The sequence below is a fragment of the Phragmites australis genome, chromosome 4 (genome assembly GCF_958298935.1).
Source record: "Phragmites australis chromosome 4, lpPhrAust1.1, whole genome shotgun sequence".
Lineage (NCBI taxonomy): Eukaryota > Viridiplantae > Streptophyta > Magnoliopsida > Poales > Poaceae > Phragmites > Phragmites australis.
In genome coordinates this window covers 37,297,603-37,318,362 of record NC_084924.1, presented here as the reverse complement: position 1 = coordinate 37,318,362, position 20,760 = coordinate 37,297,603, and the positions used below count along the sequence as shown (strand labels likewise).

Here is a 20,760-nt window from a genome sequence, read left to right as displayed (position 1 = left end):
AGCAAGGCTTGAAGCATAGCAGCACGAGGGACCCCTCCATCGCCGATCTCACCTGGCCAATGCAAACTAAGCTGCGGAACGTGTCTGCCAGACTGCCACTGGCACGAGGAGCCGCACTTGCAACAGTGTGAAACTGCATGGCAACGCATCAGCCTTCCTCCGCGGCGATGACCACCACCGGCGACCAAAATCACCTCCGACAAATCACGCCGACGCGTCCATCGTCCCTACGCCTTCTTCGCCAGGAGAAAAATTAAGAACGGGGCGATGCGAGCACAGCGAAAAAGAGGCGGAAAGACAGGAGGAGCCAAAATGCGGGCGCGACCGAGAGAGTGAGGCGCCACGTCAGCGCGATGGTGATCTTCCCCGGTAACGCCGCCCCTTCGCTCTAACCCGGCCGAGGCGGCGATTAAATTAAGCTGATTCCGGGTTAAAGCCTCCGGGATCCAACCAAGGCAAACGCTGCTACGCCCAAGCCTAAAACCTCTCCCGGTCTCGGCTCGGTTCGAGCGAGTGGTGCTCTCCCCGTCTCGTACCGCACTCGCCCGCGCGCAGGAAGGTTGACCCCGTCGGGGGCCGGCGAGCTTCGCAGGTACGGTGACCAACCACGCCGCTGCTCTCGTAGATTTCCTCCCGGTTCGCACGCTCTCCTGCTGTATCGGTGTTTCGTGGGTCGTGGGTTTGGGGGGATTGGTCGGGACCTGGGGGGTGGTTTTGAGCTGCGGATCGAGGGGGCTCGCTGTTGCATTTCGGGAGGAGGTGGGGTTGTTTTCCGACCTTGGCTCGTAGGTAAGGTCGGGGAATCTTGAGATGCTTGGTGGTGGTGCTTGTAGAGGGGTTGTTGCTTGTTAGAGCAGGTAATTGTGGTCTCCTCCAACGCCGCGCCTAATCAACAAGGAAGTATTCTCCCCCTGTTTCCTTCGGTTCCTTCGTCTCAGATCCGTCCGGGCTAATCTCTCACTTCTCGGTAGAGGGTCAACCTGGATCGATTGGTTGATTCCTTGTCTAGTTGGTTTACTGATTGATTGATCGGTCGGTTGATCCCACTTTCCTCAAACTTAATTTCTGAGCTGAAAGATCCATTTCTTGTATGGATGGGACCGACAGCACAGACTCCCTGCGTGCAATCGTTGATTGGATACTGGCATATGTTCTGTATGAAAATTCATGCGCTAATGCTAGGTATCTTGAGTGTTGACACAGCATTAGTTATTTACACCCATCATGTCCTGCTGTTTATTGATAAATTTGTCTAGAGGTGAATGGGGTCATGATGCCTCTGGTTTTAATTAGTCATGATATTTAGGGGTTTTTCTAAAAGAATTAAACCACTAGGGTACCGTGAGTTTCCTATCTCATTCCACCACCAAGCAAAAGTCCTGGTTCTAGTAGTCTATTTTTGCACCACCAAGCAAATATTGCGGTTGCAGCACCTAGACATCTATCGACGGACAAGATGCAGTGGGAAGACACCGTGTAAAAGCTGTGCAGCAATCAGGGATTTCATGCTGGGAGGATGAGTTAGAGCACTTTGGGGAGGAGGAAGGCCAGGAAAGAACCGCTCCGGGGAGGAGGGGTCGCTCATGTTTAGGGTTTGGTTTAGGGGAGGATAGGATGGCGCAAATGCATGATGGTATTTATTTTACCCATAAAAGGTACTTTTGCCAAAACTTTACTCGGAACTTGGATCACAACAGCTGTGATATACTGATATGTATTTCTACTAGGCAATGGATCCTAGTACGTACAGCTTGTATTTGCCCTAATAAGACGAAGAGTTATTGCTCAAGAATCAAGATACATGGTGTTAGGATCCTAGGATCATTAGGGGGATAAACATCCGTCAAGAGAATAGCCTAGCGGCTGCTGCTGCTAGGGAGAGAGATTAGACTATAGATTAATTCTTCTCTTGCTTGATTACAAAGATATGTTGGCTGCCCCTTTATATAAAGAGGGGAAATTATAATCCTAATTCTGACTCCTAACTTATCTCCTATCAAACTCATCTCTAAACAAATCCGTTCGAATCCTAACATACCAAAAGATATAATAACTAAACTATCCTAACCTCCCTAATCTCGTGCTACAGCGCCGCAGTTACTGTTCACGCGTGTGAACAGTAATTCCTGCACATAACACATGATCTTAAAGTGCAAAAGCTAATGACAGCTGATATTTGTGGCAATGATCTTAAGGGAACAATTATGTAGTTTGATCTAACTTAGTGTCTTGTTCACAGTGTCATTTTTTGTTTCATGGTTTGCGATGACACACTGTAGGCTCTTCCTTGTATGTATGATTGCAGCGTAACTCAAATCGTGAGGCACATTCTGCACCTGTTCAAAAATGTGCATTAATCTTGTGTCTGAAGTGTAAAGTTGTCTGCTAAATGACATACAACATCTCTCTTCTTTCATAATGGCAGAGTGAAAAATGGATGGAAATACTAGAGGGGGTGGGCATTCTGAAGCGTTAAGAAACTACAACCTGGGAAGAACATTAGGTATTGGTACATTTGGAAAAGTGAAGATTGCAGAGCATAAGCTTACAGGACACAGGGTTGCTATAAAGATCATTAACCGTCGCCAAATGAGAAATATGGAAATGGAAGAGAAAGGTATCTTCCTTTTACAAATATATCTCCTTATTTCATTAATATATTTGGTAAGGAGAAATTTCAACTTTTGCCTTTTCATGTTGCTTTTGAGCTGATAATATTAGGTCCTGGAATTGCATCAGGCTAAAGGCTAATGCTTGACTTCATTTCCCCCTTATTTCCTGTTTCCAGCAAATAGAGAAATCAAGATACTGAAGCTGTTCATTCACCCCCATATCATTCGCCTTTATGAAGTCATTTACACACCTACAGATATATATGTTATGATGGAGTATTGCAAGTATGGTGAGCTGTTTGATTACATTGTTGAGAAAGGCAGATTACAGGAAGATGAAGCTCGCCGAATCTTCCAACAGGTATTTCTCCTTTTGTACATTTATCCACTTGTAGGGACACAACATATTAACCAACAGTTCCATGTCGCTGTTTCCATCAATGAAACTTGAAAATCTTTGGGCATTCTATCCATGTTCCTAATGTGTTGCTGTTGTGTTTATGTGGACTTAGTAAGTATTTGGCTTAGCTTTGCATTTATTGTCTTGTGTTTTTAGCTTCTGACCTTTAACCATGTTTACTTGCAAGCTTGCCAAGGTATACTTTGCCTTGAGGGGTGAGATGATCAATTAAATCAATTAGCGTCATGTTCTAGAAATCTTGATCATCTTAGCATCACAAATGGCATGTAGTTTGAAATTTTGAATCATATATAGAAGCATTATATCTTTTTGAGGGAGAAGATGCCATTTTAAAATATTATGATTTTGTTGAATCTACATTCAAGGCTTGCCTCATCAGTTTTTTTTCTTGTGTGTTTTAAATTTCTTGAACAGATTATATCTGGTGTTGAATACTGCCATAGAAACATGGTTGTTCATCGTGACCTAAAACCAGAAAACTTGTTGCTTGATTCGAAGTATAATGTAAAACTTGCGGACTTCGGCTTGAGCAATGTCATGCATGATGGTCATTTTTTGAAGACTAGCTGTGGGAGTCCAAACTATGCTGCTCCAGAGGTATTTTATTTGTATTACTGTGAGTCTATAGTTTCCTGCTCCTCTACACACCATGTTTCTTAATACACAGTGGGTGTTCCTTTGCAGGTAATTTCTGGTAAATTATATGCTGGACCAGAGGTTGATGTATGGAGTTGTGGAGTAATCCTTTATGCTCTTCTTTGTGGTACTCTTCCATTTGATGATGAGAATATTCCCAACCTGTTCAAAAAGATAAAGGTGAGGAAGCACTTATATGGACTACTTTGACCTTGCAATGAGTAGATTTTTTTTTTGTTCTGAAGATTTGATTGCCTCTTGGGCGTTTCGTGTTTCAGGGAGGTATCTATACTCTTCCAAGTCATTTGTCTGCTTTGGCCAGAGATTTGATACCAAGAATGCTTGTTGTCGACCCTACGAAGAGAATCACAATTCGTGAAATTCGAGAGCATCAATGGTTCCAGATTCGCCTTCCTCGTTACTTGGCAGTGCCTCCACCAGACACAACACAACAAGCCAAAATGGTACTTTAATCTATCTAACATTATAAGTGGCTATGGTATGCTTGTAGCCAAACTTTTCTAACTTTGTCCACTCTCATTATCTGTCATGGAAATTACTTTTATAAATACAATTCTATAATATCTTGTGAACCTAATATTGTAGAAATCAACTGTCAAAAGTTGTATCTCGGAGTAACTACTAGTAGTTTGTTTTAGCAGTGCCAACATGTCTATATCACAGAAAAGTAACACACTAAGTTTTCCTTGCAATGTTACTTTTTAATGCACTTTATAGGGATATTAATGTTGTTTTATTGAATTGATTTTACACTAGCTAGCCCTGTATTTACTCTTCTTGTGACAATGGTATAATGTTTTCCTACACGGCCATTTTTTGAAGATTGATGAAGATACTCTCCATGATGTTGTTAACTTGGGATTTAACAAGGACCATGTGTGTGAATCACTGTGCAATCGACTGCAAAATGAGGTATAAACAAGGGATGTGAGCTTTTTGTTCCTTCTAGTGACTCTATAACCGATTTAGTGATTTTAAACAAATTTTCCAGGCAACTGTTGCATATTATTTGCTCTTGGACAATCGGTTTCGAGCTACTAGTGGCTATCTCGGGGCAGACTATCAGGAAACGACGGTTAGTCCACATTACATCGTCTGGGACTTATTTAATTTATTGATAACTTAATCAATATTGGATGTTTGAATGGATGGTTCTCCAGGATAGGAATTTAAACCAGATGGCTTCTTTGGAAGTAGCTAGTTCTAGTACGAGGCATTATCTTCCAGGAAGCAGTGATCCTCATGGTAGTGGCTTGCGGCCACATTATCCGGTCGAAAGAAAATGGGCTCTTGGACTTCAGGTCTTGCATATTGTTCATTTTACTTTGCTTTGTTTTGTAAAACTTAGCAAAAGTATTAATGTATCACTTAACCAACAGTCTAGGGCGCACCCTCGGGAGATAATGGTTGAGGTTCTCAAAGCACTTCAAGAATTAAATGTCTCCTGGAAGAAGAATGGACAGTACAACATGAAATGCAGATGGTCCCTGGGTTTTCCTGAGGATATGTTAGATGCCAACAGCAGTTTTCTTATTGACTCTACCATCATGGATAATGGCGATGTAAATGGGAGGCTACCTGCTGTGATCAAGTTTGAAGTCCAGGTACGCAATTTTAACTTTGTACATTAACTTTATTTTGTTCGCCATGTAATAAATAGTGGACCTTTAACCATATACTGTCTTCACATTCGGATACTTGGTAATGTCCTTGTTGTTGGAATTAGAACAGAGGAATGCGTTCCCAATTCCTTTCAATCATGCGTTCTGAATCATTGTTATGCTCGCAGCACGTTGGCAAATCGTCTAGTTGTGGCGCGGCCGACCCGGGCTCGAACCCGGGTACTCACAAAAAAATCAACCCTCGTGCTGCTGGTTGCTCGCGCGGTCGAGCGTGATGTTGCGTGGCGTGTTCGGGGGGTTCTCAACCTTAGTAAAATACCTCGGGGTTCTCTCCCCATGGGTCGAGTTTTTTTTTTTTTTTGGTTACCAAAAAGTAATTATGTGTGTTCAAGCCCCCTTCTCTCACTTTTAGGAAGAAATGTATTTCCTCCTACACATACTTTCAAATTTTCAATACGCTCCGCATCAGTCGGCCATATTTTGAACTTCTAGCAAAGACTGCGTATTTGATCTCTTTGACAGTGTACTTGCTGACATTTTTTATCTTCGTCTTCAGCTTTACAAGACCAGGGACGACAAGTACCTGCTGGATATGCAGAGGGTTACTGGACCTCAGCTACTTTTCCTGGACTTTTGTGCGGCCTTCCTTACTAAGCTCAGGGTTCTATAGTGCCGCGTTTTGCTTCAGAGCGGTGAATAACCAAACCGAGGGTTCGACCGCGTGTGGTCTCTCACTGCAGTGATGAATAAACGACAGCGTGTAAATAGGCAACTTTTTTTTCTTTTTTTTTCCTTGTTGACAGAGAACCGTGTTGCTTGAGTGAGTATTCCTCCTGGGTTAAGCACCTAGGTTGGTTGTTATAGATAGATTTGATAGTTCACAGGCTTAGTCAACTGTCTGGGTGGACAATGCTGTTTCTGCAGGCCGTGGCATGGTACCGCTGGTGCTGGTGCTGGTGCTGCAGGCAAGCTTTTATGAAAAATGCAAGATCTGGCTTCTGTTCACCCGTTGAGAACTAAGACATTTAAGTCCTGTTTGTTTGCTGTTTTTGTTTCTAGTTGCTTTTAGCTAAGCTGTTTTTGAATTTTAGCAGTAGGTTTTTATAAGAAATTTTTAACTTCTCATATATAACTTCTCCTTTTCCTGTTAGCTTCTTAGTTTTTGTTTATTTTTTTAAAAATAGATTATTGTCTTTTTTAAAGTTACTTTTTAATAATCTATTTATTTAGGCTTCTGGTATAAAAAAGCTAGAAGAAGAAGCAGCCAACAATCATGACATAGTACTACAAAAGATCGTGTGTCCGTTTTGCGAGCGCGGCCACGGTGCGTTGGGCGCCGAGCGATCATGGGGACAAACCACGACGAGATGATCGTGCACTGCTGATTTGCTTGGGTTGGGCTTGGCCGTTGGGTGAGGCCTTGGCCTATCAACAGCAGTATGCCCGAGGTTAATCCCTTTTCTAAACCATGCTTGGAGTTTCAGATTGGACCCAGCTCCTGCCAAACGAGATGTAACCTGAAACCGAGTTATGGCCTGCACCGAACAGCGCCGGAATGGGTGCCTCCTCCGGAGGATTCGGTGAAGATGTAATGTTGATGTGTCGGTCTCTAGACTCGGCTAAAAAGGAACAGTAAGTGCTTTATGCAGAGATCGCGTGTAGGCAAGTTTGTACCTGCCTATGCGCTTGTCATTCCTGACATGGAGGAACCAGAAACTCTAGAAGCAATTGCATGCAATGAAGGATTGAATCTGGCAATGGACTGCTAAGGTGTGCATCGCGTCTGATTTCAAATAAGCAATCCTAAACGGATCAGGCTGCTGCCCGTATACGATGATCTTTCAGGAAATTGGCTCGAAGCAGGAGGTATCCTTCGGCATGAAAGCAGGAGGTCGAATATATGGGTGCTCACAATTGAGCTTGGACGCTGGGGGTTGGTACTAAACCCACCAGATTTCATTGATGTATGCATAAACATTAGCAATGAATAAACTCCTTTGCACTATTTTTTTTTAAAAATTTGGTCAGGTTGACATGAACTAGCAATCATTTTTTTAACAAAAGACCCAGCATTCATTTATTTGCTGCAAAATGTTAGGAATATTCTATTATGTTAGTATAACAGATTTTCTTAATATTGAACTTTCACGCAGTAGAACTTTGATCACTTTACTCGCAAGTTTTGGGCCTTGTTATGAATAACAGTGTCGTGTCAGTTCAATACTGCTCTATTCTCCTCTTTTCATCTCTTCAAACAAGTGCTCTCATTATCGCCGCTTTTGAATGTTCCATGAAACTATTTTAGGATACCGGTCATCCATTTATAATACTCTATCATAAGTATAAAAAATATAATTTGGATTCTTTTCACGTAAGCAATCTTCAACGTATTTGTCCTTTACTTAGACCCATTTGATTAGACGGTGGTTTCAGAGCTTTTGGCTACCTGATGAATCGACTGTGGCTGTTGAATTTTGATTATTAGTTTTTATAATAAATTTTTAGTTCATCAGGACATCCAAAAGTCAGTTAAAATCTATTTCTTAGCTTTTAGTTTATTTTAACTACAACCGTCTTCTCGGCTAGCTAAAAGCTACAGAAACCGGTGTCAGAAACCAATAGTTTGGATAGTTTCTGATTTTGTTTAAGAGAAAATCTGAAAAAAAAACCATCCAAAGGGTAACCACGAAACGCGCAAATAAAAAAGGAAAACAAAAACCGAAAGGCGAAGGAAAGCGCGGCGCGATTCCTCCCCCGATCCCCTCCTCCTCGCCAGGGCCAAAACCCAAGTCCCGATCTCCCGCAACCACTTAGATCTCGAAACCCGCCGCCGCCCGCTTCCTCCCCGATCGCCGCGACCATGGCGAAGGAGTTCCCCGTGCCGCCGGTGGTCTTCAACCCGTCCACCCCGACGCACCGCCGTCCCCCTCCCCCGGGCGCGGGGGCCTCCCCTCCACCCGCCTTCGCGCCGCCCCGCCCCTCCACCTCCTCCGCCGCCAACCCGCTCCCATTCATGTCCTTCGACATCTCCGCTGCCGCCGCGTCCTCCTCCTCGGCGCCGCCCCTCTTCGCGGGGCCCATCGGCGTCGGCTCGGGGGCCTCCTTCGAGGACGAGCCGCCGCTCCTCGAGGAGCTTGGCATCAACACGCGCCAGATCTGGCGGAAGACGCTCTCCATCCTCCACCCGCTCCGATCCGCCGACCCTTCCCTCCATGCCGATGCCGACCTCTCCGGCCCGTTCCTCTTCCTCCTGTCCTTCGGCCTCTTCCAGCTCCTTGCGGGGAAGTTCCACTTCGGGATCGTGCTCGGCTGGGTCACCGTCGCGTCCCTCTTCCTCTACTTCGTCTTCTCCATGCTCTCGGGCGGCCGCCGCGGTGACCTCGACCTCTACAGGTGCGTCAGCCTCGTCGGCTATTGCATGCTCCCCATGGTCATCTTCTCCGCGGTCTCCCTCTTCCTGCCGCGGGGTGGCGGGCTCATGTTTGGAGTGGGGATGGCGTTTGTCCTATGGTCCACCAGGGTCTGCACCAGGCTGCTCGCAGAGCTTGCATCCAGTGGCGACGAGCATAGGGGGCTCATCGCCTACGCGTGTTGGCTCGTCTACATGCTCTTCTCACTGCTTGTTATCTTCTGATACTGTTTTTATGGTATGGAAGGTATGCTTGGACAATTTTACTAGATCGTGCTAGTATCAATTTTGATAAGTGTTGTTGTTTTGCGCTAGTGGGTGTGGTGTGGCAATAGTTTTCTGTGTAAGCCTGTAACGTAATCAATTTAATTATGCTACAAGTTATATACATAAGTAATTGTGGTTTGAAGATAAATAGAAACCAAATGGACAAATCTGATTGTGTGGCTGAACTTTAGCCAATACAACCATGATTCAACGATTGAGTTCATATGCAACATTTTGCAGTTCTCTAGTCCTACATAGAGACTGGTTTGTTTAGTGTTTTTGGTTCTTGGAAGCTCAAAGAGCACCCGTCTGGATGGATGTTACTGTTTTTATCTAATTTGAAGGTTATTCAACTAGTCAATGTTTTATCCCCTCGTAATGGTGTGAATTCTGCCATGATTATAACTGAAAAGTGAGTATGTACTACCATGCTTAAAGTAGTGATATTCAAAACTCTTGGAACTTCTTACTTAACCTGTCGTCATTAGGCACCACTGTTCAGTGATGATAGTGTCCATTATCTGGAAGTTTCACATCTCTGTCTTATTTTCCATAATTGACAATTAGGTGTTTGGAACTTTCATTGTTGGCATTTTACATGTGAAAAAAAGCCAACACTGTGTCATGAACAATAATTGATAGGAAATCTGCAGACTTATGTCTTACAAGATAAGATGGAGCTCCAAACCGTAGGTGTAGTCCATTTTTATGGTTGCCCATAGATATGCAAGATGGTTTATTCTGTTCGATGGTAGCAATGCTGATGAAGTATAGCGCATCTAGATATAAATGGTTATGGCAATGGAATTAGTATTAGCAAGTTGTTATTGTATATCCAATGAAGCAAGTATTATTCCTACGGGAATTTCCTATAGAAAATCAAATGGTTTCTCCAGTCGAAGATATTTCCTATAGAAATTGAAAACACTATGCATGCCCTTGACCCAGCTTTCTAGTCTTATAGACTATCTTCTTCAGCTGTTCAGCATCAAACATGTGATCCAGAGCCTAACACTGCCCTGACTTAGAATTTTCATTTGAACCAGTGCAATAGTTATCAGTTTCATGCTTATGTTCACATGATCTTTTCTCTTTGGTTGATATAATCTGCAAGTGTCATTTAGCGATGTTAAATTGTGGAATGACAGAGTGAATATGCTTTGCAGTGTCAAATATTGCCCTCCTGCAACATGCAGGGCCTTAAACACTAATCTTTAGATGGCCTTTCTTTATTTCGATAGATTTGTATCTTCATGGTATAACTAATTAGGAACTGTATGCAGCTTCGGGCCACATGAAATGCTATGTGAGGGATTTTATGAGTTAGGACCTGTATGCAGCTTCGGCCCACATGACATGCTATGTGAGAGATCTTGTGAATTAGGACCTGTATGTAGCTCAAGCCCACATGACATGCTATGCGATCATACTCAGATATAAATTTTTATTAGTGTAGTAGGGGCCAAACGATCTTCTGATCCACAAGTAATACATTTTGATCGCTTTTCTGTTAATTTTTTTGCTAAAGGGATATGCGCTTGTTTTGTCCATTATGGATCTCAGGCCAGGACTCATGCACTTGATTTGATATGCTAAGTAGAAAGGTTTCGTGTGATGAGATAATTCAGATAAACTCATTTACTAATGCAAGCAGCTTTATGGAGAAAATGTTTCTTCTACATGAGTCATGAAGCCAACATAACTTTAACCTGTCTGAACACCTTTCTCTAGAAAGATGTTTTCAGTGGTTTATTTATCTTTTATACCTCTATGACAACTGGGAGGTCTGTACTCTCACTTTCCATTAACCTAGGCTACAAATAGTGACTAACTGTTACTTTGTACAAGTTAAATTAGGCTTTAAGAAGGTATTCTCGGCTAGCCCCATTGTGAATTTGTGTTTGCAATTGTGCATTGTGAAAACTTTTATATTGTTCTTTACTGTTTTTTTCTTGTTATTGTGTACTAGTTACAAACTGTGTTTCTCTCCTTTCTGTGCAGATCGTGTTCATAATTCGTTCGGTGCATGGAATGGACTGCCTTTTTACCTGTCACAGGAGTGGTTTTGGTGCGACGTTGCAGAACTACTTATGATCTGGCAAGCTGAAAAAACGTTCTGTTACTTTTGATCCTTCAGTTCCAGTGGGCATGGTGGGGGCTGGGTATAGATCTTGGAAAGAAAAAGGAAGTCTGGATCCAGACACTGCAAATATGAAGTAATTAGGTTTCTCCGAAGTATTGGTGGGAATCTGACTTTCTAAAGGGGTGTGGTCGTGGACTCGTGGTCCGTTCAAATTTGTTCATTGTACTTATACCACGACTGGTTTATTTTAGGATCACTGTTCGTTTCTTTTCTGTTGCATTGTTCATTTTCCAGCGTTGCAATTTTATGAGGTAATTGTTTTTTCTTTAGGTAATGTGGTAGTTACTGATTCATAAATCAAAGGAGGGTTAGTTTTATTTCTCTTGTTACAAGTTGGCCCTTGAGTTTATGCCTTGTGGAATAGTTCTATATGCTGCTTGCATTTGTGTATTTACGCGGGTCTCTATTTTTGGTTCGTGTGTGAACAAGATGTGTCATTATCAGCTTGGTCTGATAGCATCATTAGTTATTCAGTTACCTAAAATTCTCCTGACGGTGTCACTTCTCGGGGTATTTTCTTTCGAAGGTGCCAGTTGATTTGCTCTTTTTTTTTCTTTTTCGAAATGAGTTGATTTGCTTTTTTCTTTCTTTTTCGAAATGAGTTGATTTGCTTTTTTTTTTCTTTTTCGAAATGAGTTGATTTGCTTTTCTGTGTACGCGGATGTGGTATAGCGGTCATAGTACAGCGGTAGACTACGGAGCTACTTGTTAATAAATGGCATGAGCTTAAAGGTAGCCACATGCAAAGGCTGATTTTGCCTAGGGAAATGTTTTCATACTGCTAGTATGCCTAAAAGATTATTTGCGGCCTGTCTGTCACTTGGAATGTCCATATTCCTCAAGTTTTCAGTGCAATTTGGGTTAGGCTGAAGTACAAGAATTGTCCGCTGCAAATCTTCTTTTGAAGACGTTCAAATTCATCGTCGACCTTTTCGTCCTGCTGCTGTACACTAGTTTGTATCTCATATAAGTCAAACAAGAACAGTATGGGCTTTTGGCTGTATGGTTGTCCGCTGGGTTTCTGGTTGTATCATCCGTGAAATACCCCGAACTTGATGTGTGCTCGATCTGAATTGAAACTCATTCCACAATGAAGGTATTGTTGGCCTTTGCACGATGCGAGACTGCAAGCGGCAGTGGGCTGGGCCTATGTGCATGAAACATGGAAGTGACACTTACCGGCAAAGAGAGCGCGCCACGCCGCAGCAGAAATTCGTCATAGCGAACGCCCGGCATCCGACACGAACCACGCGCGCCTCACCATTGCCGCGCTGACGACGGGTGATGGCACCCGGGTGGAGGGGGGCTTCACTTCAGTGGGTGGACGGCACGGAGGGCTTTCCCGACGAAGCCGTGAAGCCCGTTGGGACGAACACTTTGCCACCTTGGCGCTCAACGGCGGCCATGGCCGAACAAACGTGCATGCACACTTGCACTGATGGACACCGACGCATTTTTTAGAAGAGAGAAGAATCAACGGACCGAGTACTTAACCGTCTCCCTGACAAGCAGCTCCTCCCAATCAGCCTCTCCTCCCCTCCGCACGTCCACCTCCGAATCGCCCTGAAAGCTCGCGACGCCAAAATGCCCAAACGAGACAAAGCTTCCCCACGCGCCTCCCCACCCAACACACCTCCGCCGGGGACGGGGAGCGAGGACGAGACGGGGGCGGCGGCGGAAATGGGGTCGTACAAGTGCTGCATCTTCTTCACGCGCAGGTTCGCGCTCGGGGACGCGTCCACACCGGAGGACGTGCGCGCGCTCTTCTCCCGCTGCGCCGCCGGTTCGCCCTACATGGGCGCCGACGACCTCCGCCGCTACCTCGCCGCCACCGGAGGGGCCGACGGCGAGGACGCGGAGCAGATCGTCGACCGGGTCCTGCAGGACCGCAGCCGCACCCCGCGATTCGGGAGACCTGCGCTCACCGTCGACGACTTCAGACATTTCCTCTTCTCCGAGGACCTCAACCCGCCCATCCAGCACTCCCAGGTATTACCATCTAGTTAGTTGCTCGAGCACCGATCCCCAAATGCCGCTTGATTCATCGTTTCCCTGTGTTTATTGCTGCGATTGCTAGTTGGGAGGCGCGTTCGGACACAGGTTACATAATGTAGTAATTAGCAAATGAGCATTTGCGAATTACAAAGGGGATTATGAGCTCCTCATATAATGCGTGTGTCACTTCAATATTTTGTGGATCACAAAGGGGATTTGTAAACTGCTCATTATATAATGCGTGTGTCATCTGAACATTTGCAGCCATTGGCGCGATCACAAAATCAGGTTATTTTGTCTTTGCTTAGCGTCATGGATTAGGCTTGACGTTGTGAAACGATGATGATGCATTGAATTGACTTTGGTTGATATATGTACTTTTTTTTGCATAGAGTTCTGAATTTAGTAGATTAACTGAATATGTTGGCTGTCATTCGCTGTAGAAGGAAAATTCTGTCGGTCATTATCTGCTTTGACTAGCTTGTCAAGCTCCATTACTGATCTGCAGTTTAATGATCTGGTATGTACTATGTAAATTGTTTCACGGTGGTAAATACCTTGTTTCCAGGTCCATCAGGACATGAACGCACCACTGTCGCATTATTTTATATACACTGGACACAACTCGTACCTGACAGGTAATCAACTCAGCAGTGACTGCAGTGATGTTCCCATCATAAAGGCACTGCAAATAGGTGTTCGTGTAATTGAATTGGACATATGGCCAAATTCTTCTAAGGATGACATTGATATTCTCCATGGAAGGTACATATCTGCATGCATTGTTACTTGGTACATTCCTTTCATGAAGAGGTTTTTGCACACACCATTTTGTTGAAACTTTATTTCTGTACTTAAAACTACAGATGTCATTTCCATGATATGATTTCATTCCACTTTTTTCACTCTTGATAGGACACTGACTGCCCCAGTATCACTTATCAAATGCTTGAGGTCCATCAAAGAATATGCCTTTGTTGCGTCTCCCTATCCTGTTATTATAACATTAGAAGACCACCTTACATATGATCTTCAGGCAAAAGTAGCTAAGGTAATTGTATTTTTTCCCTGAACTATTAATATATGGGTGCAGGTGATTCTACTGTAGCTACTTCTGCAATTTTTGTTTAGATGGTCCTTGAAGTATTTGGAGACATCCTATATTACCCTGAATCAAAACATCTTCAAGAATTTCCTTCACCTGAAGCTCTAAAGGGGCGTGTCATCCTCTCAACAAAGCCTCCGAAGGAGTACCTCGAATCAAAGGGCAGTAATATGAAGGAGAGAGAAATTGAGCCTCAGTTTAAGAAAGGAGAAAGTGAAGAAGCAGCGTGGGGAATAGAAGTCCCAGATATTCAGGATGAGATGCAAGTTGCCGACAGGGTACTGGTCTTAAATTCTGCTACATTTTACCCCATTGTTTTCTTGACCCGCAATTTCTGCACATCAAGATTTTCTAAATGGTGCTCTAGCAGAATGACGATGATATATTATACCGTGAAAGAGGCGTGGAAGATGATTATGAGCTGAAAAGGTGCCAGCATGCAGCACCAGAGTATAAACACCTCATTACTATCAAGGCAGGAAAGCCAAAGGGTGCTATCATCGACGCCTTAAAGAGTGATCCGGACAAAGTTAGGCGCCTCAGTTTGAGTGAGCAAGAACTTGTAAAAGTGGCAGCACGTCATGGTCCCAACATCGTTAGGTTTGTTTAGCAAATACATTTAATTGCTCAGCAAACGTTGGAGGAGAGACGAGATAATTGTGTTGTCATTCGTTACTTCTAAACTCTTTGTTGCCTACTTTTGCTTTCTCTTACTGAAGAGCTCTTTCTGTTTGTTCCAAGCAGCTTCACACATAGAAATTTACTGAGAATATACCCAAAGGGAACCCGCTTTGATTCATCCAACTATAATCCATTTCTTGGCTGGGTGCATGGTGCTCAAATGGTGGCATTCAATATGCAGGTACATTTCTAATTTGAGCAACATATTCTAACCTTTTGTTGTTTTCCAGTATTTCTTTTGGTTATTGCTGCACGCTGCTTGTAATTAGTCCTCCCTTTGGCACCGCTGGTGCATGTACTTTACACTCCTTTTCTTATAACATAAGCATCCTTTAAATGCTTTAAAAACAACAACATACTCTAGCCTTATTGAATTCCTGTAGTCTCCAATTTTCCAGTTACAGGATTTGGATCAATATTCCATTTGCCCCTAATGCCACTGAGCTCGTGTTTTGGTTGCTCAGTCGGCACATGATTAGGGCATATCGTGCGCTCTGTTTTTCACATACCATCCAGAGAAACCCTGCGTAATTAGTTAGTTTTCCTTTACTTTGACAACCGTTACTTATGTATTAGCTGCCTAATGTCATGAAGACCTGAAATTTTTTCCCAGGGATATGGAAGAGCCCTCTGGTTAATGCATGGTTTTTACAAAGCCAACGGGGGCTGTGGTTATGTGAAGAAACCAGACTTCTTGATGCAAACTTGTCCTGATGGAAAGGTGTTCGATCCGAAGGCAGATCTACCAGTGAAGACGACATTGAAGGTACATGGCTTGTTTCTCCTCTGTGAAGTTTGGAAATGGGATAACTTGGATACTGGTTTTCAGGTGAAAGTATACATGGGTGAAGGTTGGCAGAGGGACTTCAAGCAGACACACTTCGACACGTATTCCCCTCCAGATTTCTATGCAAAGGTCTGTCAACCCACTCCTCGAGTTTAGCATGCCAATGGAGCCTGAAACTTGAGGAGGCAAGGCATTGGTAATTTGCTTGTGGTTCACCGAACCAACAGGTTGGCATCGCCGGAGTCCCATCGGACTCGGTGATGAGGAAGACGAAGGCCGTGGAGGACAGCTGGGTCCCGGTCTGGGAGGAGGAGTTCACTTTCCCGCTGACCGTCCCTGAGATCGCGGTGCTCCGCGTGGAGGTGCACGAGCAAGACGTGAGCGAGGACGACTTCGGCGGGCAGACGGCGCTGCCGGTGATGGAGCTGCGGCCGGGGATCCGCGCCGTGCCGCTCTTCGACCACAAGGGTCTCAAGTTCAGGAGCGTCAAGCTCCTCATGCGCTTCGAGTTCACCTAGCGTCCCGTAGCAGAGAATGAACATGCTGCCATGTGTTGTTGATCGATGTTTGCTTGCATAGGATCGATTTTTTTGACGGCCAGGATCGCATCTTCGCAATTGCCACCATTGCCTGTTCCGTACCGCGCCGTTGCCGCTAGCGCCCTAAGCTTCCGATGTGGCACAAATTAACGTGCCGGATATCCCTTCAGACTCTGCCTCATCTGGTATAAGGAATCGTGCGGCCAGGAGCTGTAGCAACGGCGCCGATTGAACCTAAAATATTATGTGAATAAGAGTGACCTGTAAGCGTGTCGGAGTTCGGACTGTGAGACCTGAACTGACTAGTGACAAGCAGTAAGCAAACAGACGGTGGCCATGGCGACGGGGGCTGCTGCAACCGCATCCACGTGGTTCGCCGCCTCCCCTGTCCTGTCTCGCTCTCGCGTCAGGGCGCAGGCGACGTCGCCGTGGGCCGGGGGCGCGGAGGCGCTGGTACAGTCGGGCACGGTGAAGGCCGTGCGGCCGCAGGACGCGGCGGAGGCGCTGGGCGCGGAGGGGTTCCGGCTGCTGGACGTGCAGCCGCCGTGGGAGCGCGCCCGCGCCGGCGTGCGGGGCTCGGCGCACGTGCCGCTGTTCGTGGGGGATGACGACATGAGCCCCCGGACGCTGCTCAAGAAGTGGGTCCACTTTGGCTAAATCGGGCTCTGGACCGGGCAATCCTTCACCAAGATGAACGGCCGCTTCCTCGACGACGTTGCCGCCGCCGTGGCCGGCGACGGTAAGGACGCCAAGCTCCTCGTCGCCTGCGGAGAAGGCCTCAGGTAAATGAAGTTATAGAAGCGCGATTAGAGTGCACTGACACGTACGTTTGCTGGGCTCATGTAGTAACAAAACTAGCTTGTTTGTTGTGTGGGGTTCAAGGTCGTTGATCGCGGTGAGGATGCTGCACGACGACGGGTACACGAACCTCGCGTGGCTCGCGGGGGGTTTCAGCAAGTGCGTGGACGGGGACTTCTCCGACGTGGAGGGGGAGAGCAAACTGCAGTACTCCACCGTCTGGGGTGTGTCCTACATCTTCCTCCAGATCCTGCTGCTGCTGGGAGTGGTCAAGTGATCCACTGACGGAGCATCTCGCGCGGCCTTTGATCTGATCTGATTTGCTTTTACTTTGCTAGTATCAAGCGTCCTTGCAATCTTGCGTGTGGTGGTAGATAGCAGCAGCAGAATCTTACATTGGCACGACGACTCATGTGTGCGACACATACAGCCATAGAGGCACACACATTTCTTTCTCATTCCATATAACACCCTACTTTACAACTAAATATATCTTATTCAAATATAAAAAAATTTGACAGTATTTTTTCTATAGTTACAGTATAACTGATCACATAATTTATAGACAGACAATATATGATATAAACAACGTAACCACAACATATATCTACCTACACCATATACATGTTTACTTATTCAAATACAAAGCTTATTACAGCACGAACGACATACTACCAAAAATATAGTTTTCAAACACAAGTTTAGATTATTGGTATTGTGATAAAGTAGTGCATGCAACTACCAAGTTCATCCAACAAAATGCACGTCAACAACCTAAACGTACCTGAAAAAATGAGTTAACGGGGTAAGACAACCTTAGCAAGTAACGGCTATGAATATAAACATATCTCACTAGATTAAATAGTATTACAGATACAATCATTTTTCTCACCACGAAAAGCCAAAGCATATGAGTTTTAAGCCATGACAATCTTGATTCACCTGTCAACGGAATCACAACAACAATCTCTAATACGGTCTCCCATATATCATGGCACTAACCCTTTTCAGATTATGTATTCTTCAAATATTATAATAAATGTATGAATACCATGATACAACTCTATTTGAGAGTTTTGCGCTGGACGATGCCAGCATCTCATGCAACTCCATGTACCGGTACGAATCACACACGATGGCAGTGATCGGCCTTTATCACCATATGAAATGCATAAATGCAAATGTATGTATGTGAATTGACGTCAATTCTTATTTTTCTTTTGATGATTCTTTTTCATGAGTATCACCACTACTGGTTCATGACATCAACGATATAATCAAAATCAATGAAATGACATTGATTTAATTTGTCAAATGCGACATCATTCATCATATGAATAAATTGAAAAATATCAAATATTTCAATTTTATCTGTGATAGAAGTAAGACATGAATATAAATATAGCATTGAATTACACCCTCACGTTACTTGCCTTTTACCGAAGGCGACGAAGGAATTCGATTAGAACGCTTGGAAGCACTACCACCTGCACAAACACATTTTAGTACTAAAGCACATCTAAAACACATATATAACGAGAAGCGTCAATTCTACGTCTGAAAACGTCGCATACACGATATTATTTCAAAACACGTCGAACAGAAATTCAAATAGCATGATTCAAAGTGACATCTCCATTTCAGATCCGAATTAGATCTCTCTCTAATTAAACTTTGCTTAATAGAAGGAAATAGATATTCCAATTCAAATATCATATCTATGCCTCAAACGACGGTTATTACAAACGAATTAGCTTATCGATTACATGTTCGACGAGAATTGATTCAATTCAATCCAACCACAAACGTTTTGGAATTACCGAGGAATCACCTTCGATGGAATCGATGAGGAATCCAACAAAATTACGAAATTTATAACTTTCTCCTCTTTTCCTTTTCCCCTTTTTCTCTTTTTCTCTTTTTTCTCCTTTTCTTTTCTCTTTCTTTTTTTTTCTTTCCTTCTTTCTCTTTTCCTTTCTTCCTTCCTTGCTTCTTCTTTCTTTCTTCTTTCTTGCTTCTTCTAGCTTCTCTCTTCCTGGCTTGCTTAGGTTAGTGCACAGCGCGCGGCAGCTGGCACAAAGCACAGCGGCACGACGGCTCGGCGGCGACACGCAACAGCACACGGCGCGCGCGCACGGCATTCACCCGGTTTTTCAGTTTATGAAGGCCCATGGGCTAAAATGTTTTCAGGTATATCGTAGGCCCACCGAAACCTTTGGATCCACTCACCCGCCAATGGATCCAAAGGCTTCTTGGCCCATAGAGCCCATCCCCGCAAGGCGCTGCACGGGTGAGGACCGAGGAGCAGACAGCAGAGCAACAATGGAACCACACAGATATACAAGTATACAACCGCACCGCGCGTGAGGCGTGTACCGATCGATGTCCAGAGGCTATACGCAGAGGGAGGTGCCGAGCATGCATGTTTTTGTCTCTTCCGTGAAAGGTACTACAAGTGCTCATCAAAGAATATGAAAACTAAAAGGTACTACAGGTAACAAAAGTTGAATCGGGCTTCTGGAAGGGTTAGTGGTGATGACTCAATTTATGACTGTCACAGCTTGTCCAACAATTTTTTTTTGGAGCCATCCCTAACGACAGGAACCGGCAACAAATTACGAGTAAGCAGAATCCAAGATTATACTGCAAAGTAGAAGCTATTTTTAACGAGCTGAATTCTACGCAGGTAGGTGCTGTACCAAATGGCCGGCACTCTCGTTAATTCGGACCCTATGGAATTTTCTTTATTTTTATATTTTATATTTGTAAAAATACATAGTTATTTTAAAATATTGCACATTTAGACTACTATTAACTGACACTAAGATGTCGCCCTTTCAAAAGGTGACACCTTTAAAAAAATAAATATGTTGCTCCTTTAACAGGCGACACTTAAAAAATAAAAAAACACTGCGTTCTATTACTCTCAAAATTCGAAACAATATTGATATAGTTATAAATATTCTAAAAAATATATATCGTAGGGGATACTATGATCTAACTCTCAAAAAATATTCAAACAAAACTATAATTTTTACAATGAGAAGCAAAAAAAAAAGAGACAAATTTCATTGTACGCAGTCTGACACACTGCATACAATGAAATTTGTCTTTTTTTTCTCATGGTACAAGTTATTGTTTGAGTTGAACTTTTTTTAGAGATAGATTATAGAATCCTCCATAACATATTTTTTTTCAGAATTTTTCATAATAATTTCGATATTGTTTTCAATTTTGAGAGCAATGGCACACAATGTTTTTTGTTTTTTAAAGGTGTCGCTTGTTGAATCAGTAAAACCTTTATTTTTTTTAAAGTTGTCATCTGTTGGAAGGACGATATTTTAGTGTTGTTCATCCAACGGGCAAGGGTAGCCTAGATGTAAAATATATTTAAATAGTCGTTTATTTTTGTAAATATTAGATATAAAAATAAAGAAAATTCGCATCCTATGTACCTGTCCTCACGGAACACGTTGGGCCGTAGGCCACCCGGCCCACTCTATTTTTCTGAATTTTACATTTTTTAATTTTGAAATAAAAAATTGTAAATATATATGTGATTTTGAGAAATTAAAGATGTAAACTCATGTCGACGAAGGGCGCCAGTTAGAAGGGCAATATGCTATCTACTTGTCATCCTTTCAATTGACGACATGTTTAAAAATAAAAAAATATTACGTTCTAATGCTCTCAAAATTCAAGACGCTATCTAAGTACTCATGAA

The 20,760-nt window shown here is 43.6% G+C and overlaps 3 protein-coding genes across 7 annotated transcripts; all 3 read left to right on the top strand.

Moving 5' to 3' along the window:
* The first annotated feature begins 296 nt into the window (after positions 1 to 296).
* Positions 297 to 6,328, top strand: LOC133916334 (serine/threonine protein kinase OSK4). 3 transcript variants are annotated; one of them, XM_062359962.1, is made up of 11 exons: positions 297 to 592; positions 2,426 to 2,617; positions 2,789 to 2,973; positions 3,448 to 3,630; positions 3,718 to 3,849; positions 3,948 to 4,133; positions 4,513 to 4,602; positions 4,682 to 4,765; positions 4,851 to 4,991; positions 5,070 to 5,294; positions 5,480 to 5,853. In XM_062359962.1, exons 2-11 carry the CDS (start codon positions 2,434 to 2,436, stop codon positions 5,585 to 5,587), a joined length of 1,518 nt encoding a protein of 505 aa, XP_062215946.1. In that variant the 5' UTR covers positions 297 to 592; positions 2,426 to 2,433; the 3' UTR covers positions 5,588 to 5,853. The 3 variants fall into 3 exon arrangements, with proteins under 3 accessions (XP_062215946.1, XP_062215944.1, XP_062215945.1); XM_062359960.1 differs by lacking the exon at positions 5,480 to 5,853 and adding an exon at positions 5,869 to 6,328 and having other exon boundaries at positions 299 to 592; XM_062359961.1 differs by lacking the exons at positions 297 to 592; positions 5,480 to 5,853 and adding exons at positions 2,147 to 2,318; positions 5,869 to 6,328.
* Positions 6,329 to 8,007: 1,679 nt separating this feature from the next.
* LOC133916333 (uncharacterized) lies at positions 8,008 to 11,448 on the top strand. 2 transcript variants are annotated; one of them, XM_062359959.1, is made up of 2 exons: positions 8,008 to 8,959; positions 10,990 to 11,448. In XM_062359959.1, the coding sequence occupies exon 1, from the start codon at positions 8,173 to 8,175 to the stop codon at positions 8,944 to 8,946; it is 774 nt and encodes a 257-aa protein (XP_062215943.1). In that variant the 5' UTR covers positions 8,008 to 8,172; the 3' UTR covers positions 8,947 to 8,959; positions 10,990 to 11,448. The 2 variants fall into 2 exon arrangements, with proteins under 2 accessions (XP_062215943.1, XP_062215942.1); XM_062359958.1 differs by having other exon boundaries at positions 8,008 to 8,968.
* A 1,025-nt stretch (positions 11,449 to 12,473) lies between these two features.
* LOC133916332 (phosphoinositide phospholipase C 4-like) lies at positions 12,474 to 17,559 on the top strand. Of its 2 annotated transcripts, XM_062359956.1 has the most exons (10): positions 12,474 to 13,120; positions 13,695 to 13,891; positions 14,042 to 14,177; positions 14,258 to 14,509; positions 14,602 to 14,831; positions 14,976 to 15,093; positions 15,526 to 15,678; positions 15,742 to 15,828; positions 15,927 to 17,020; positions 17,121 to 17,559. In XM_062359956.1, the coding sequence occupies exons 1-9, from the start codon at positions 12,716 to 12,718 to the stop codon at positions 16,215 to 16,217; spliced, it is 1,869 nt and encodes a 622-aa protein (XP_062215940.1). In that variant the 5' UTR covers positions 12,474 to 12,715; the 3' UTR covers positions 16,218 to 17,020; positions 17,121 to 17,559. The 2 variants fall into 2 exon arrangements, with proteins under 2 accessions (XP_062215940.1, XP_062215939.1); XM_062359955.1 differs by having other exon boundaries at positions 15,526 to 15,828.
* Positions 17,560 to 20,760: the final 3,201 nt, after the last annotated feature.

Excerpts from the sequence above, each read along its gene's own strand:
- LOC133916334 (XM_062359960.1), top strand. The coding sequence starts at position 2,434 with ATGGATGGAAATACTAGAGGGGGTGGGCATTCTGAAGCGTTAAGAAAC. Across the intron at positions 4,603-4,681 it reads GCAATCGACTGCAAAATGAG|GCAACTGTTGCATATTATTT; the intron begins GTATAAACAAGG and ends CAAATTTTCCAG. Across the intron at positions 4,766-4,850 it reads CAGACTATCAGGAAACGACG|GATAGGAATTTAAACCAGAT; the intron begins GTTAGTCCACAT and ends ATGGTTCTCCAG.
- LOC133916332 (XM_062359955.1), top strand. The coding sequence starts at position 12,716 with ATGCCCAAACGAGACAAAGCTTCCCCACGCGCCTCCCCACCCAACACA. Across the intron at positions 13,121-13,694 it reads CGCCCATCCAGCACTCCCAG|GTCCATCAGGACATGAACGC; the intron begins GTATTACCATCT and ends CCTTGTTTCCAG. Across the intron at positions 14,510-14,601 it reads AGATGCAAGTTGCCGACAGG|AATGACGATGATATATTATA; the intron begins GTACTGGTCTTA and ends GTGCTCTAGCAG.
- LOC133916333 (XM_062359959.1), top strand. The coding sequence starts at position 8,173 with ATGGCGAAGGAGTTCCCCGTGCCGCCGGTGGTCTTCAACCCGTCCACC.